This window comes from Sciurus vulgaris (genome assembly GCF_902686455.1).
Source record: "Sciurus vulgaris genome assembly, contig: HiC_scaffold_587_arrow_ctg1, whole genome shotgun sequence".
Classification (NCBI taxonomy): domain Eukaryota; kingdom Metazoa; phylum Chordata; class Mammalia; order Rodentia; family Sciuridae; genus Sciurus; species Sciurus vulgaris.
The window spans coordinates 673501-692415 of record NW_027632436.1 but is presented as its reverse complement, the minus strand read 5'-3'; the positions used below and the strand labels follow the sequence as shown (position 1 = coordinate 692415).

The 18915-nt window shown below is 35.9% G+C and overlaps 1 protein-coding gene across 1 annotated transcript; it reads left to right on the top strand.

The window, feature by feature from the left end:
- Positions 1–6169: 6169 nt before the first annotated feature.
- On the top strand, positions 6170–17829 carry LOC306652593 (flavin-containing monooxygenase 5-like). The gene is made up of 4 exons (XM_079125403.1): positions 6170–6398; positions 6606–6783; positions 15506–15668; positions 17738–17829. The coding sequence occupies exons 2-4, from the start codon at positions 6649–6651 to the stop codon at positions 17773–17775; spliced, it is 336 nt and encodes a 111-aa protein (XP_078981529.1). The 5' UTR covers positions 6170–6398; positions 6606–6648; the 3' UTR covers positions 17776–17829.
- Positions 17830–18915: the final 1086 nt, after the last annotated feature.

The following is an 18915-nucleotide window of genomic DNA, read 5'->3' as shown; positions in this document are numbered from 1 at the left end:
TAGCTCAATTTATTTTTCATTCATTGCTCAGTTTCTATAGTCATAATTCTTGTATTAATTCTGTTTTATTCCTCCACAAAAGGGAATGCCCTCTGACAACAGCAAACCAGTAACATTAACAGTAACCAAATCATGTCATTGATAGATCTTAGCATCAATCCCAACCAAAACAATTGTGACTGAAGCACAGATTAGTGAACAGGTTATATTTGCTGCCCACTATGTCCTTAGTCTACTGGGTTACAATAGGATACTAGTTGGCAGCATCTAGTGAATCAGATATGGAGCTTCAGTAGAAGATGTGCCCATTGGGGAAAATGTTTCAGACCTCTTCTTGCATACATGAACTTGTACTTTTGGGCTAAGGTTAGGATTAGGTCAGTGACCTACACTGAGTTGAAAGCAATTTGGGTTTTCTTTCTCCAAAGCAAGGAAAAACTACACTTGGCTTTGATGTAATTATATATCCTAGGCATCAGATTTACATAATAAATGTAAAACCCAGAGAGCCCAAGAGTCTGAGAAGATATACCAATGATGCTGTGCATTTATGTATAGCAGGAAGTGCTTTACAGAACTCTTGCCCAGTCACCTGAGAATTGGCACTCCCTTTCAATACCAAAGGTAAGGGCACACACTGAAAAATTATCAAAAAATCATTGAGGACACAGGTCAGAGATTGTAGATAGCTTTGCACTGAAACTTGCCTGTGTGTCTTTTGTTTGACAGGACAGTTCTTTTTTTTTTTTTTTTTTTTCCTTTTTCACTTGTTTGAAGTACTGGAATTGAACCCAAAGTTTTATGTGTGTTTGGCAAGCACTCTCCTACTGAGCTACATCCCCATTCCTTTTTATTTTATTTTATTTGGGGCAGAGGTAGTCTGGATAAGTTGCCAAAGATGGCCTCAAACTGTGAAGCTCCTGAATTAGCCTCCTGAGTAGCTATGATGACAAGCATGTGCCATTGTGCCAGATTTTTCTTTTCTTTCTAATTGAATACTTTTTTCAAATTGGTTCCAAGCATTTTCACTATTTTTGGTCCAGCAGAAAGACTTTTATGCAATCTACCTAGCTAGTCCCTGAAGCCTTTGAGTGTACTACCACTGGAACTTAACTTTTCTGGCAGATTCTCATGTAAAGCGCAGATTATCTCAGCAGTAAAATTGCATAAAGCCAAATGTTCCTCCCGATTCAGCCTACACTGAAAATCTAAGAATACTCTGTGACTTTCCTCTTCCTCTGGGTTGATAAGAACCCAAAGCCATCTTATAGCCTAACTTCACAAAGCCTGGGTCTTAGGTTTGAAAAATGAACATACCTGCTGCACATATATCTGTGTCCTTAGGTACAGTTGTTACATTCAGTCAAGGAAGTTTCCCATTTTGATACCACAAAATGCTCAAAAATGGCATGTACAATAATCTTCAACCTCAGAAAATTTAAATAATCTGAGAGTGCTTCCAAAAGACCCATGATGCATAGTAATTCATTGTTAGGATAACAGTAGTTGTCCTATAACACTGTTGAGAAAACTAAATAGACCGCTTTTTTAAAAAAATATATTTTTAGATATTGATAGACCTTTATTTTATTCATTTATGTATATTGGTGCTGAGAAATGAACCCAGTGCCTCACACATGCTAGGCAAGTGATCTACCATGGAGCCACAACCCCAGTCCCACTTTTTTTTTAAATAAGAAACCAAACACAAATTTGAATTTCCAGGATATTGTAAAGGACTAAAATACTTTAGCTGAAAATAAATCTGGAGATCACACAGCTGTCTGCATCACACCAGTAAAGACTCAAGAGATCAGGAGTTATCCTTCATGGTTGAGGTTCCATGGTAATCTCATTAGCTTGTGAAGCCCAAAGGCATAGTGTTTTACCCATTTTCATGACCCATAGATGTGATCTATGAAAGTAAACAGAATCACAGAGTGTGCTTTAACTACTAAATTACAGGTCATGCACAGCCAACTTTGGTAGATTGTATTCCTATTTCCAACAATCCACCTTCTTCCCTATAGGATTATTGTGCATCCAGATCCTTAATTATGTGACTTTCTATGTCTCTCAATGGACAGGACCCATGTGCTTTCTTTTGGAATGTGAATGAACATGATGCATGAATTGAAGCTTTAAATGTGCCTGCTTAGATTGTTCCTATTGCCTGCTATGAAAGCAATAAAAACAAAATAAGTTCCATGGTGATTAAAATCTTTCCTAAACTTCAATGTAAGTACTTATTCATATCATTTCAAAAAGTGTTTGTGTATAGATTATGTTTGTGTGTCTTAATGTCATCACCTGTAGAGGTGAAACTTGAGTTGTGCCTGCATTCTCCTTCATCATGCCTCTTCATGAGTCCCATATCTTCTCTCCATATTAAGTCTCCACCTTAGGTCTTCTGCTGGGGTGTGTGGAATTTTACTATGCTAATAAGGGAAAGGTAACTGCTGGTTACTTCAATGGCTATTCTGTACATGTGTTTGGCCCTCACCACCTAGAGTTGCACTTATTTTCTGGGAAATTATCTGCCATTAATTTTTTCTTTCTTTTTTAATTTAATTTTTATTTGTTCTTTTTATTTTCATGATACTAGAATGTATTTTGACATATTATACATACATGGAAAATAATTTCCATGTGGCTGTTCATGATGTGGAGTTACACTGGTCATGAATTCATATGTCAACATAAGAAAGTTCAATTCATTTTACTGTCTTTCCTATTCTCATTCCCCTCCCCTTCCTTTATTCTCCTTTATCTAAAGTACTTCTATTCTTCCCTTCTCCCACCTTCTTGTGTGTTAGCATCTGCACTTCAGAGAGAATATTCAGCCTTTGATTTTTTGAATTGGCTTATTTCACTTAGTATGATAGTCTACATTTCTGCCCATTTTTGGAAAATGCCATAATTTTATTCTTCTTTATGGCTCAGTAATATTCTGTTGTGTATATATACCACATTTTCTTTATCCATTCATCTGTTGAAGGACATCTAGGTTGGTTCCATAGTTTAGCTATTGTAAATTGAGCTGCTATAAACATTGATATGGCTGTGTCACTGTAGTATGTTGATTTTAAGTCATTTGGGTATAAACCTAGGAGTGGGATAGCTGGGTCAAATGGTGGTTCCATTCCAAGTTTTCTGAGGAATCTTCATATTGCTTTCCAGAGTGGTTGCACCAGTTTGCAGTCCCATCAGCAATATATGAGTGAACAGTTTTTACCATATCCTTGCCAACATTTATTCTTACTTATATTCTTGATAATTGTTATTCTGACAGGAGTGAGATGAACTCTTAATGTGATTTTAATTTGTATTTCTCTAATTGCTAGAGATGTTGAACATTTTTTCATATGTTTGTTGTGTGCTATTAATATTTTCAAAATAGTGCAATCCTCCCAGGTTAGGTAGAAGTTGCTCACATTTGCTCTTCTAATGTTCCTTGGTGATAACTTGATCATAAATTTACACATAGCTTAAAGGAGAACCAGGAAAATGCATTTCTTCTTTGGCCAGCCCCATTCCATAAGGGTATATAATATTGTAAGAGGAAGAGAAAACATTTTACTGAGTATCTAGCAGTGTCTGCTTCTTGTTTAGCCACTAAAATGTAATGTTAATTCTGCTCTTTATATGCTCATTTCTATCCCAAGGACAACAACTCCAAACCCATCTGGCTACTGCACTCAATTTGAATTGTATGTCTGGGTGACATGCAGTTGTCTCTCTCAGATTCAGATGTAGCTCCTTTTGGTCCAGTGATTCATTAACAGAAAGAATACCATCTGTATTCTCCAACACCTGACAAACCATGGTTTAATAGAAAGTGAATGAATGGTTGAAGATGAGATATCCTGTTATTAAGTATCCTTGGCCCTTCCACTACCATAGGTCTTGGGAGGGATGGAATGGGAAAGTAATTCTTCTGAAGTCTCAAAGGAGATACATTTAGGTAACTGAAAAAAGAAAAAAAGAACTTGCTTTATCTTTCTAGGAGAAAGTAGCATTAGACAGAAGGAAAGGTCTTTGGTGACAAAAGGCACTCTATTTGTTAGTAATCTGTTGCGGAGGCATCCGGAATTCCATCCAGTGCTTGACAAAGGTCCTCTGGAGGATGTTTGCAAAGGCTCATCCTAAAAGAGATTGCCAGATGTTTGCTGCGGAGCATGGCATTTTTTCTGCTGTGTTTTTCTGATAATATATTACTCATTTCAGTCTGAAGGGATTGCTAAGGGGATGAGGGGGATACAATAAAAATTCCAGAAAATATTACCTACAATCTGAAAGATAATGGCTCTTTACCATTAACAAAGTTAAAAACAATTTTGCAACTGTGCAATGAGTCCTGAAAAGCCTCTGGAGAAAATAGATATAGATCTGCCTTTGTCTCCAACAGGCTGGTTAATTCCCAACGATGGTTTTGTTTATGTGAGGCGGTAAGGTAAAAGAATAAGGTTTCACAACATTCCTTCCTTCCTACAAAGAATAGGTCACCCCTACAATAAACATTGGTGCACAATGCCCTGTTCTGGGAAAAAGAGCTACATAAGACAATGTAATCTATTCAGTAAAAAAACTTGGCTACAAGAACCACTGCGACCTCTGCCGTCCTGTAGCCCTTAACTCAGCAAGTTAGATATTAACCAGATGGACCTAGTAGAGATGGTCACATGACATTATTTGTCTATCACTTTACCGCAAAAGTAATAAGAATAATCTTAGGTCATATAGAGTTTAAATATTAAGGAAATAAACATTGTATTAGCTCATTGACTTAGTTAAATATTCTTAAAATAATTGTGATTAGGTAAGGATAATCTGTAAGGTTACTGTTTTCTCATAATCTTTTGGTAAAAACAATTTCTGCCTATGCTTTGGAAACTTCTTTGATTTCATTAATCACAAGCCTGTCATTATAGCCTGAAGAAAAATATATATAAACCCAGCCTTCCCCAGAATAAAGTGGGAGTGATTGCACCAGAACTAGGGTCTGTGTCTTTCATTCTCCATCCATTGCTGACGCTGTCTCCCCGCGCCCTGTTACCAGTGTGGAACCCATGGACTTCTGCTTGAGCTGGACCCTGGCAATCTGTTAGGACAGGCACTAGTTAAATAAAGGTATTAGTGGAAGTGTTGCAGGAGCAAAGTGAGAAGAGAATTCAGAGCAAATTAAATAGCAGCTCTTTTAAAATAAGAACTACTTGACTAGATCATCTTGATGTGTCCATTGATAGATTAGTATATTTGACGAATAACTGTTTTGACAGAACCATATCAAAAAGTTAAAACATTTTGCCCTGGGCTGTGGCAGTCACCTGTAATCCCAGTGGTCATGATGTTGAAGCAGGAGGATCACAAGTTCAAAGCCAGCTTCAGAAAACTAGTGAGGCCCTAAGAAACTTAGTGAGACCCTGTTTCAAAATGAAAAATAATGGATTGTGGCTCAGTAGTTAAGTGCCCCAGATTCAATCCCTCATACCCCAAAGTGAAAACATTCCTTTTTATTACCTATATACATACATATATAAATACATATATAAACATATTTATCCACACACAACTCCATCTTTGATACTCTTTTCCTTCATTCTCCCATAAGGTGATATGGACACTATGTATTCCCTATTTTGTATTCTATATTTTTTATGTATTCTATATTTTTAAATATTTCAGATTATATATTGATCTAAGACAGGCATCTTCTTGATGAAGTAAAGTAATTCTCCATGCAAAGATCTATTTTTAAATATATTTAAAAGTAGTTGAAATGAAACCAGCTATAGTTCATTTAAAAGTAGTTTAAAACATGCATGGGGATTTTAAAGTAAATTTTATCAGTACTGTAGATCTGAAGATCCCATCCATGAGGTGGAGAGGAGGGAGAGGGATTTGTTTGAACAGATGCCCTGCAAGGAGGGTATTCTGTATTTTGGCATTTCTATCAAGCTTGCTTGGGAGTTGTTGACAGTTTTGTTTTAGTAGGAGTTTGTCACTTTAAGGGAAAAGCAGGAAGTTAAAAGTGGACACAGAGAGTAGGGGAACAAAAGAGATTGGAGAACCATTCTCTCTCCAGAGGGAGTAAAAAGGCACTGCCTATCACAGCAGCTGAAAACTACAGAAGTTGTAGATGATATTTTATTTTTGTTTTGTTTTTGTTTTCTGCCCAAAGCAGATTCACTCCATGTTTTCTTCCCATTAAGAGAGGGAGAATTGCTGCCAATGAGTGAGCAGGGTGTTGGCTGAAAGGAGGTGGGGCAGAACAGCTCCTCCCCATAGACTGTTGCTGCTGTTTGTACTTCTGTAGTTTATATTTCTTTTATTACAGCAGAAAATCAGAGTAACTTCATGATCACAGCTGAAGAATCAGCCAGGTGCTTCTGGAAAAAGTAAGATAATATTATGGAGCTTCTCAGCTTTGAGTTTGCAGGCAACAGGGCTGCCCTATCCTGTGCAGGAGATTCCTTTTGAAGAGGGCAACCAAATCTGCCTTCCCCAGTCACCTCTTGTTACAGCATTTATTTGAGTGTCATGGCAACTGTCTTAAAAACTGTTGACAGATTTGTGCTTTCTGTCTTTTGTCATTCTTTCTTTAGGGCAAGTGACATTGCCATAGCCAGGTGAAGATGTCTGGAGATCATGACCAAGAAAAGTATTGCTGTGATTGGGAGCGAAGTCTGTGGGCTCTCTTCTGTCAAATGCTGCCTGGATGAAGACTTGGAACCTGTTTGCTTTGAAAGGACTGATGACATTGGAGGGCTTTGGAGGTATCAGGTAAATCTCCTTGTCCCTTAATACTTGAAGCCATCCCTGAAGCTGGGTGCATGCAATATTTTATCTCATGTTAGGTAATATGAGAGCTTGATAGTGACTAAACCTGATATAATTCTGCCTGTTGACTTCTTAACATCCTCCCACCCCACGTTTTATGAGGTTTCCTCTTTCCCTCTGTTGGCTGCAAAATGCATTGCAGATGTCCCCCCCTTTTTTTTTTTTTTTCATTTTCTACTGTCTGTGAAGACCACAGACAACATTTTCATTTCATTAGTTTTTCTGTTTTCCAGAAGAGGGAAACAATCTGGTGAAGCAGGGAGGATGAGTAACAGAACAACATATATTAGAAAGCACACGGGGATTAGAAAATGTAGAGTGGTTGCTTCTGATATGACTTAAAGGTAAATGAGCTAGAATTACCTGCTAACAACTCCTTCAAGGAATACCCCCGTCCAATTTTCAACATTACCTTTTCTTTTTTTTTAATTTATTTGCATTGTAAACAAATGGGATACATGTTGTCTCTGTTCGTACATGGAGTAACAGCATACAATTTGCATAATCATATATTTATATAGGGTAAAGATGTTTGATTCATTCTGTTATTTTTTCCTTTCCCGCCACCCCTCCCATCCCTCTTTTCCCTCTATACACTCCCTCCTTCCTCCAGTCTTGCTGGCTCCCACCCCCCATTATGTGTTACCATCGGCTTATCAGTGAGATCATTCGTCCTTTGTTTTTTTTTGAGATTGGCTTATTTCACTTAGCATGATATTCTCAAATTTCATTTATTTGCCTGCAAATGCCATAATTTTATTATTCTTTATAGCTGAGTAATATTCCATTGTGTGTATATACCACAGTTTCTTTATCCATTCATCAATTGAAGGACATCTAGGTTGGTTCCATAATCTGGCTATTGTGAATTGAGCAGCTATGAACACTGATGTGGCTCTATCTCTGTAGTATGCTGATTTTAAGTCCTTTGGGTATAGGCCAAGGAGTGGTATAGCTGGGTCAAATGGTGGGTCCAATCCAATTTGTCTAAGGAATCTCCACACTGCTTTCCAGAGTGGCTGCACTAATTTGCATCCCCACCAGCAATGTATGAGTGTACCTTTTTCCCCACATCCTCTCCAACACCTATTGTTGCTTGTATTCTTGATAATCGCCATTCTAATTGGGGTGAGATGGAATCTTAGGGTAGTTTTGATTTGCACTTCTCTTATTACTAAAGATGGTGAACATTTTTTCATATGTTTGTTGATTCTTGTAGATCTTCTTCTGTGAAGCATCTCTTTATATCCTTAGCCCATTTGTTGATTGGGTTATTTGTATTCTTGATGTAGAGTTTTTGAGTTTTTTATATATTCTGGAAATTAGTGCTCTATGTGAAGTATGAGTGGCAAAGATTTTCTCCCACTCTGTAGGCTCTCTCTTTGCATTACTGATGGTTTCCTTTGCTGGGAGAAAGGTATGTAGTTTGAATCTGTCCCAGTTATTGATTCTTGCTTTTATTTCTTTTGCTATGAGAGTCCTGTTAAGGAAGTCTGATCCTAAGCCAACAAGTTGAAGATTTGTACCTACTTTTTCTTCTATAAGATGAAGGGTCTCTGGTTTGATTTCAAAGTCTTGATCCATTGTGAGTTGATTTTTGTGCAGGGTGAGAGATAGGGTTTTACTTTCATTCTGTTGCATATGGATTTTCAGTTTTCCCAGCACCATTTGTTGAAGAGGCTATCTTTTCTCCATTGCATATTTTTGGCACCTTTGTATAGTATGAGAAAATTGTATTTATTTGGGTTTGTGTCCATGTCCTCTATTCTGTACCATTGATCTTCCTGTCTATTTTGGTGCCAATATCATGCCATTTTTGTTACTATTTGTTTGTCATATAGTTGAAGTTCTGATATTGTGATACCCCCTAACATTACTTTTTCTATTAAAAAAAATCTGGGTATTTTTCTCACATTTCTGGTCCTTGAATAAGGTATAAAATTTGATAGTATTTTTTGATGTGAACTTCTTGCTTTGAGAATTTCAAAGTCCTTTGTCTTCCAGGAGAGGCTGGAGGGCACATGCAAATGGGTTTTCTTGTCCTTAAACATACCAGTTTTAAAGTTAAATTTTTTAAACATGCACATCCAACCCTGCAGCTTATTAGTAACCATTGACAATATCATCTATTTAAATGGTATGCTTATTAAGTGCCAAAAAGTTTCAGTTACCTTCATTGATCTCTAACTTGGTTTATTTTTAAACTCATTTTCTGAACAAGTGAATGGAATTGAGGTGTCACAGGTATATTTCACATCCTAAAAACTATTACAGTGTTGGCCAGCTACTTAAAAGTGGCCTTATGACATTTCTTATTTGAACAAATGTGTTGTATCTTGGCTGCATTTCGGGAATTAATTCTGAATATAGTCTTATTCAGATCTAAAATGAACACCCTTAGCAAATCCTTACACCTTTATCATAATTGGCCGGGAAACACTGTTAATTCGTTTTTAGAAACAGAAAATTCTACTCTTGAAATCCAGTCATACCCTAGTGTATAGGTTAAGAGCACTGATTTAGATTCAAAGACTCTCATTTACAAGAAGTATGGCCTTGGGCAAATCATTAAACCTCTCTGCCCACTGTTTTTTTTTTTAATCTTTAGGAAGGGATAATAGAAATACCCTTTGTACAGTGATCATAGGGAATACGTGAATGAACAATTATATAAATCACTTATAAAAGTGACAGCTCCGCATATGGTTACATGTCAGTTATTATTCACGCCTAGAGGGAGACCCCCACATTTTGAGTCTACTTAAGCATCCTAGCCAGGTTTGGCAATTACTAAACAGAAGTGAAATCAACTTAGGCAGGGATGATGTTGGGAGGGTAGCCATTATTCTGCCTGATTATCAGTTTTGTGGTTTTTAAACTCTAAAGGGATTTGGAGTTAAAATCTGCTGAATATACAGCATGGGGATTTCTTTTTTATTATTATCTATGCAAAATTTCAACACCTTATAAACTGCTTCCACTAAAAAAATAAACTTTCATCATAATGCTCTGACTTCTCTGACTTTTTGTAACACAGACATACCTATATTGTTCACTATTATATTCTATAACCAAGAATGATGCCTGGCATATATTTCCTACCCAATATATTTATGTTTAATAAGTGGATTTCTGAGAAGGAAGCTGTCCTGAGTGGCTGCTAAGAATGTTTATGGAGCTATAGACCCTCCTTTTCACATTTTTTAGTAACATAGCTGTGGAGACTAAAGTATTATAAACATCCTTTAATGTACTGAAAATATTTTGCATGTTGCTGGTGGTTACCTTGAGAACTTTTTCCTGAGATGTACTTCTCTATCAGTCCCATGATCATTATTTGGAGTCTAGTTGTCCTTCCATCCCCCAAAACTTTTTTATAATTTGCTAGATGTTTCATATGTAGAATTGATCTAAGCACTTTGAAATTCCACATCCACTGGTAGGTGTCCAATAAGAATACTAGGAATTCAAGGTTTCTATTTTCTCTTTTTTTGTGTGACATTTTCATGGGACTCAGTATATTTTTATTTTCTTCTCAGGTAGTACCACTTGTACTTTCCTATCGTGATTCCTCTTTCATTTTTCTATCTGCCAAACAAGTGTTTTCTCATACACCACCATTTGTATTTTATGATCATGTTCCACCTACCATATTGGTATTGTCTCCTCCTTGTACAGTTGAAAACTTTCTAATAATAATTATATGAGCTCTCAAAACATTAATTTCAATCAATTCTTGATCTCTTCATTAACATTCAGTAAGATTGATGGGAGAAAGTATGTTGTGTTTTGATATATATATCAGTTTACTTTGATATTACCTTATGAATGAAATTACTTGAAACCTTAACAAATTTCTTTGAAAACACTAAGGATTTAAAAAGTACTCAATGCTATAAAATAATCTTGCTATTTTTTAGTCAAACTGCATATCTAAAAATTATTAGAGTATGCTAAACTATGCTTTTCAAACTTTAATGTACAAATGAACTACTGGAGATTCTCATGAATTAATTTGGAGTATACCAAAGTTATCCATTTCTGACAAGCCCTAAGTTATATTTATGCTGATGATCAGATAACTATTTCACATATAAAGTTTTAAAGTATAGACAGAGAAGTAGATGCCATGTGGGCACAATATAATATAAAATGTTACTGTTTAAACAGAAAATTAAATAATATACACCCTTGAATAAAGTGTTTTTTAAAAAAACATAAATTTCATAACTCCTCCTTTCTTAAAAAATGGCAAAAAAGAGAATAAGACAATAAATGGATTGAAAAACACTTAAAAGAGTGTAGTTGTCCACTTTTGCTACATAGTTAAGAATTAATCGCTGGGAGAACATTAACAAAAAATTATGTCAGCCCATTCATAAGATTCTTGTTGTGTTGACCTGGACTCCCAATAAAGCTCTCTGCTTTAGGAAATATAGAAAACATGAACAGCTAAAATGTTAATTAGGGCAGAGATATAGTCACAACCACACCTTAAATAAATACTTTGGTTGAAATAGGTAAAATAAATAAGACAAGACTTGAAAGGAGACTCCTGAAAACCTCATTAGCAATCAAAAAGGAATAATTATGGGGCAGACAAATGAGTATGATCAATTTTGGATTTCTAGACTAAATAATTCTTTAATAAGAATTGGGAGGAAAATAAACCTGAATGTGGACAAATCCAACACTCTCTTTTGTGGATATTTAATGTTTTGTAATACCCACTCTTCTAATATTTATTTATTTCTGTAATACAAAGGAAGGAGAGGGTCCAAATTGGTTAAGATGATTTTCTATAATCAAAAAGAATTTAAATGTAATAGATTTGAAAACCTGTGGTTTGTGACATTTCAGTGACAGAATAATAGGCTGGATTCACATTGCATTATTTTATTGGATTACCACCTTACCCCATGAAGTAATTAATTGGAAATTTTTGAGGAAGCAAAAAAGTTTGTTGTAGGTAGGAAGACACTGAATTAGGGATTAATGTCATCTTAACCAGTGCTTCTCAGTTTTAATGTGCATCTGAATCAGTTGAGGATTATGTTATGTTAGTTCTGAGTCAGTAAGTTTAGTGAGGGGCCTAAAATTCTGCATTTCTAACAACATCCCTAGTGATCCCCTTTGTGCTGGTCCACAGACCATACTTTGGGTAGCTAGGATCTAGAACAGTGGTCTTCAAATTTCAGTTATTTTTTCTTAAGCATTTAATTTGATTTCTTTTTATTTTATGAATAATGCTGACAGTAACATCCTTTAACAATAATCTTTGTTTGCAAGTCTGAATATTTCTTTAAAGGGCTATGTAAATTTCAAGGATTTTTATATACATTGCAAAATTACTCAGAAAATATTGTACTAAATTATACTCTCCCAAGTATGTTTTGATCTAACCCATTTTAATCATTTAAATGACTGTTACACAGCAATAGTAACAATGGGGTAAATAACAACTTATACTGGAAAGAGACTTAGTACATTTTCTTGAGAGCAATGTCTCAAAATATATGAAAATTCCTGAGACTTATTCATTTAGCTGGGAAGTTCTCACTTGGAATTTCTTGTGATTGCCATCTGATGAGTGATAAGACTGAATTTGATGTGACTACTTTGTTCACATGTTTAGAAATTTAGGTGGGATAGCTAGAATTTCTGGGGACTTTTTGAATATTTCTCTATCCTAGATATTTTCTTCCATGTGCCTATCTTGGGCTTCCTAAAAGTATTGTGGTCTCAATGTAGTTGGAGTTTTTATAGTAAAGATTTAGAATATCCCCCAAAAGCCGAGGTGTTCAAGTCTTGGTATCCAACGTAGCATTGACCAGAGGTGGGTCTTTTGGAAAGTGATTCATTCTTTAGGGTTATGACAACCTCAATGGATTAATTCATTGACAGCTTAATGTATTACTAGGCAGTGGTAGAAACTGTAGGCAGGTGGGACATGGTTGAAAAGCAGATCATGGGTTCAGACGGGTTACTCTTGGGGACTCTATCTTGTCTTGGGCCTTTTCCCCCATCCCCTGCTTTCTGGCTACTATGAGCTCAGAAGCTTTCCTCTGCCCTATCCTTCCACCAAGATTTTTTGCCTTGCCTGAAAACAAAAGCAGTGGAGCTGAAACCTCTGAATCCATGAGCCAAAAGAATTCTTTCTCATTGTTCAGGTATTTGAGTCACAGCTACAAAGGCCAACTTCTTACATGGCTGCTGGATTCCACCAAAGTGAGCCTTCTAAGACACCCAGGTGGAAGCTGCAAGACTAATTATTACTTAGTATTGAAAGTCATTCAGTGCCATTTCAACTGTATACTATTTGTCCAAAGCAAGTCATAAACATACTGAGACTCAAGAGGAAGGAACTACACAGAGGCACAAGTGCTGGGAGATGTGTGGAGGTGGTGTATGTGTGTCATTTGTTTGAATTGGCATTTATTTCAGAAAATTTTTCAACTGTTCATTGGCTATTTGTATATCATGAAATAAGTTCTCAAGTTGCCATGAATACTTCTAATTTACTGCAGGAAAATTCTAAAGAAGGGAGAGTCAGTATTTACAAATTGGTGATCATCAATACTTCTAAGGAGATGATGTGCTTCAGTGACTATGTCAGCCCAGATCATTATCTTAACTTCATGCACAATTCCCAGGTCCTTTAGTATTTCAGGATATATGCCAAAGACTTCAAACTTTTAAAGTATATTCCATTCAACGTAGGCAGTTTTGTGGGTGTCTTTGTGTTTGAAGTTCTTCATCAAGTAAATGAATAATGTTGCTTTATTTACCAGTGCTTATGTGTAAATATTAGCTTGATATGCTCAAGTACAAAGACTTCACTCTTTGTTCTCTCTCTAAAATACCCCTGGGAAAGTCTCTCATATATTTTGGCTGCAGATAAAGAAAGATACCTGCCACCAATATTTTCATTGTCTTCATTTCACACTCTGCTTATAATAAAGGAAATGAGGGGAATGAATAGGTATGGGAACTTTAAATCTTTCTGGTTCCACAACTTTTCCACTATTGCTTTATTCTTTTATACTTTCTGAGGCAATTTTCAATATATAATTTTATGTGATCACCAAAACAACCTGGTGAATTACTTTAGTGACTGGGAAGTTATTGAGGAAGCAAATAAGTTAAATCTGGTGGAGAGAATAGAACACTGAATTAGGAAACAAAACCCTGAATTCTGGCCTTTGTTCTTACCACTAATTAATTTGTGACCTGGGATGAGATAGTTTCTCAACTTGAATTTATTTTAATTTTCTTTTTATGTAAAAGAAGATGATTGTACTGTATGATTTTTGGTTTCTTCCTTCTCTAAAGTCTGTTGTGATTTTCCCATAATTTATAACCATGACCATAAACAGACACATTTTATGGTCAACACACAACTCCATTTTACTTTATGTGCCTTATAAACCTGGCTTAAAACCCAAACCTTCCACATTTTTCTGTTTAGCAACAATAATAAAATGGTAATATCTGGTGACAATTTTCAAAGCCAGTCATTTACAGCCCAGTGGTGCATCTCTGACCTGTTTAAATGACAGTTCTTGAACAAGTTTGTTACTGTACTAAGCAGTGATGATGCAAAGACAAGAAGAACATAAGTACCTTAACTAAGTAACTGTGTTTAAAGAAACAGAAAAATGAAGAAAATTATTATTATATATATAAGTAATAAACCAAGTGATAAGTGCTATAGAGATCTATACATTGTAGCTCAGAAGAGGGAAGTTTAACCCATCAGGGAAGAGAAATCAAGTTCCAAGAAAGATTTTCAGAGAAGATAATGTTCAAGCTGAGTCTTGAGTAGAAAGAAATGAAGAAGGAATAAATGGATAATCTAAGTAGAAGCACCAGCTTGTGTAAAAACACATGACAGGAACTATAAATAGTAAAGAATGGTTAAGGCTTAGTGTCTCTATTATTCAACCAAGACATTATATCCAAGGCCCGAGAATCTCATTGAAATACATTCTTGATGTTTCCTTAGGCTGGCAGAGTAACCCATATTCACTGCCTTTTTTTTGAAAAGCTAAAATTTATACCACTGATTTCCCTATCTCACAGCCTCTTCCTCTATAATTAATTGTAATGTGGGCATATGTAAAAGGCAAAGAGAGATTCCTTTAAAAAAATAGGAGCCAATGAAATATTTTTCTGCTCTAACATGATAGGGAGACTCATAGTCACATGTTTGAGGTTAGTCAAAGAGAACAGGATTTGGGGGTCAGAAGACATCAGAGAGTTTGGGGATGTCTGGGGTTAGTGGAGAAACAGGTGTTTAGTGCACAGAGTGTCACAGAAGTATGGGAGAAATTCACGATTTATTCAGGTGCTACAATGCCTTAAGGCAGAGACTAAAAATCCTCACAAATCCTACCTTTTTAAAGGCACAGGAGAGTACAATTTTCTGTCAACTCCATTTTACTTTATGTGCCTTATAGAAGTCTTCTCATTCAGACCACAACCTCAAACAAAACTGTTCCTTATGGAGTATGAAAATCAAATATTCTTGCAAGGACCCTAATGATGTGATGGTACCTGTGGTGTCAACCTTTTGTGTAATAAATTGCAGGATAATCATGCCTGGGAAGATATACACTGTACTGGCTATGGTTACAGTCCCCTATGTACATCACTTTTCTTTCAGACCACTGTATATAGTGGAAAGAAGAGGCCTGATTTCTCTACTTCAGGCCAATGGGAGGTGGTCACTGAGTGTGAAGGGAAAAAGGAGGTTAATGTCTTTGATGGAGTCATGGTTTGCACTGGCCATCACACTAATGATCACTTACCCCTGGAAAGCTTTCCAGGTGAGTGACCTACCAGAAAGGAGGTTGACCCTTAAGCCAAGCCTTTGATGCTGAGGAATAGAACATTGTGGTCTGAGTGATTTTTACCTTGGGGTGAAATAAGGCTTACCCTAATTATGCATGTTCCCTTGAAAATTGGATAATTTGTATTATCGCCATTTGGGCAATAATAATTTTAAAGTTTAGAGGTCTGTGAACAATCATGCCACCACATAATGCCATTTCAGTCAAGGCTGGACTACATATAAAATGGTGATCCCATAAGATTATAATGCGGACTGAAAAATTCCTATTGGCTGAGTAGTATCATAGCCATTATAATATCATGGTGATATTGATGTACAAACCCATCTGCATTGTCAGTTGTATAAAATTATAGTTCACACAATTATGTATGTGGTACATAAAAATAATAAACATCCATGTTACTGGTTTATGTATTTTCTGTACTACATTTAGTGTTGAGTATACTGCTTCTACTTGTAGAAACATTTACTGAAAAGCAGACTATCATATTACACCAACTAGCCTCACATGTCTCATGTTTATTGTGGGTATTGATTACATCAGGAGGTCACATCCAGTGACTGGCCTAAACAATCTATGCTTATGTAAGTACTTCTGTGATGTTTTCAAAATAATGAAACCAACTTACAGCAAATTTTTGAGAATGTATGTATTTCTGACAAGTAGAACATGATTGTATTTAGTTTTTCAATGACTTTGGTCTTCTTTTTTATTGTAAACAAATGGGATACATGTTGTTTCTCTGTACATGGCATAAAGGCATACCATTTGTGTAATCATAAATTTACATAGGGTATTGTTGTTTGATTCATTCTGTTATTTTTCCCCTTCCACCCACCCCTCCCACCCCTCTTTTCTCTCTGTACAGACCTTCCTTCCTCCATTCTTGCCCCCCTCCCTAACCCTAACTCTAACCCTAACACTAAACCCTCCCTCCCCCCATTATGTGTCCTCATCCACTTATTAGCGATGTCATTCGACCTTTGGTTTTTTAAGATTGGCTTATCTCACTTAGCATGATATTCTCCAATTTCATCCATTTGCCTTCAAATGCCATAATTTTATCATTCTTTATGGCTGAGTAATATTCCATTGTATATATATATATATATATATATATATATATATATATCTCACAGTTTCTTTATCCATTCATCAATTGAAGGACATCTAGGTTGGTTCCACAATCTGGCTATTGTGAATTAAGCAGCTATGAACATTGATGTGGCTGTATCTCTGTAGTATGCTGATTTTAAGTCCTTTGGGTATAGGCCAAGGAGTGGTATAGCTGGGTCAAATGGTGGGTCCAATTCAATTTGTCTAAGGAATCTCCACACTGCTTTCCAGAGTGGCTGCACTAATTTGCATCCCCACCAGCAATGTATGAGTGTACCTTTTTCCCCACATCCTCTCCAACACCTGTTGTTGCTTGTGTTCTTGATAATCACCATTCTAATTGGGGTGAGATGGAATCTTAGGGTGGTTTTGATTTGCATTTCTCTTATTACTTGAGATCTTGACTTTGGTCTTCTTAAGGATCAAAAAGGAAGACTGGAAATCTTACAAAGCATTGGTTCAGATATGAAATTTTTCAGTCATTGAGGAAACAAATATTGAGTTTCTAAGGGTTAAATGAAAGCTTGAATAATTTAGTTTCAGCTTGGGGCCTTAACTTTCTTTTTTTAAAAAATGCACTTTATGTATAGCCTAGAGTGTACAGAAACATATATACCCCAGTTGAAATGGGAGTATGTATCTAAGGGAATGAAAAGACAAAAGAGAATGGCAGTTTTCTGAGGCAGTTTAGATTTGTGAGTCTGCAAATACAAAATACAAACTACTTACAGTAAAGGAATCACAAGTTACTATTCTGAGGCTACGGAAGAAAAAAAAATAAGCAAAAGCATTCATAAAGACAAAAAGAGCTAAATAAAGGGAGATCATGTGGAGAATATGTGCTTTAAATTCTACAAAAGAATGATTTTACAAATGATATCCATCATATAAACTATCATCAAAAATTATTTTCTGTTCTCTTGCAGGAATTGAGAAGTTCAAAGGACAGTACTTCCATAGTTGAGACTATAAAAACCCAGAGGCATTGGTTGGAAAAAGAGTCTTTATAATTTTTGGATCACAGTGAGATATATATTCTTGGTCAGTGTTTGGGAAGGAAAATGGCAGGAAATTTTTTAAAAAGATTGTACAGAACTAAAATGCCACACTAGTGAGTTTGAACTTAATCTTGAATAAAGTGGGAGTGCTTTCAGATTGTGAGCCAGAATGATAAAAGTAAAAAAATATTTTCCATGCCTTAGGTATTCCTCAGCACCAGGAGTGGAGCTTGGATCTGGAATCCAAGGGGACTATGGATATCCTTTTGATGTGGTACTCTTTTCTCAACTTAAACATCTTATATCAAAGATATGTGACCAAGCATTAACAAATACATTTTTGGAAAAAATTATGAAACAAATATTTGATTATGAAATGTTGGCCTAAATTCTAAACACAGGTATGTTCTCAGGGTGGGAATGGAGTTGGTTGGTAATGGCTAAGATACAAGAACAAGGATTGTTCACACAGGCTAACAGAGCTATCTCTACCCATACATTAAGAAAATCCAGGGAATTTGAAATTCAATTTTTACCTTATCAACCACAGAAGACCAAGATCTTCTGGTCTAAAGGATTTCTGTCACTTATTCACATTGGCATTAACCATTTTTTTATTCTGTCAGGTATCAGTTCTTTTCATATTGTGCCCAACAACAACAAACAGGTAGTACAGGGCAGTGCATCATTCAGTCAGTCAACAAATGTGGGGCACCTGTTGTGAGCAAGGCATTATATTGGGCATGAAATAGAGAAAAGACATGATAATACAAATAATACCTTATCTTTTTTGAAGTATTTTTAAAGATAAGCACAGTGATGAGGTATATGTATTATCTCATTTAACCCTCACAAATGGCCCTGGAGGTCCATACATTTTTTATGTCTATTTTACAGATTAAAAAATTTGAAACTAAGAGAAACTAAGTAATTTGACCAAGGAAAACATGAGTAACAAATGGAAGCCTTCAGAATGGATCTTACCTTAAAAATATGAATGAGAAGACAGACAACAGGATATGACAAAGAAATGCATAGGATGCAGAGTATAAAGAATGAGGTTCTCATACAGCCAGGAGGACCATTGCAAAATCATTTCTATATAC

Excerpts from the sequence above, each read along its gene's own strand:
- LOC306652593 (XM_079125403.1), top strand. The coding sequence starts at position 6,649 with ATGACCAAGAAAAGTATTGCTGTGATTGGGAGCGAAGTCTGTGGGCTC. Across the intron at positions 6,784-15,505 it reads GAGGGCTTTGGAGGTATCAG|ACCACTGTATATAGTGGAAA; the intron begins GTAAATCTCCTT and ends CTTTTCTTTCAG. Across the intron at positions 15,669-17,737 it reads ACCCCTGGAAAGCTTTCCAG|GAATTGAGAAGTTCAAAGGA; the intron begins GTGAGTGACCTA and ends GTTCTCTTGCAG.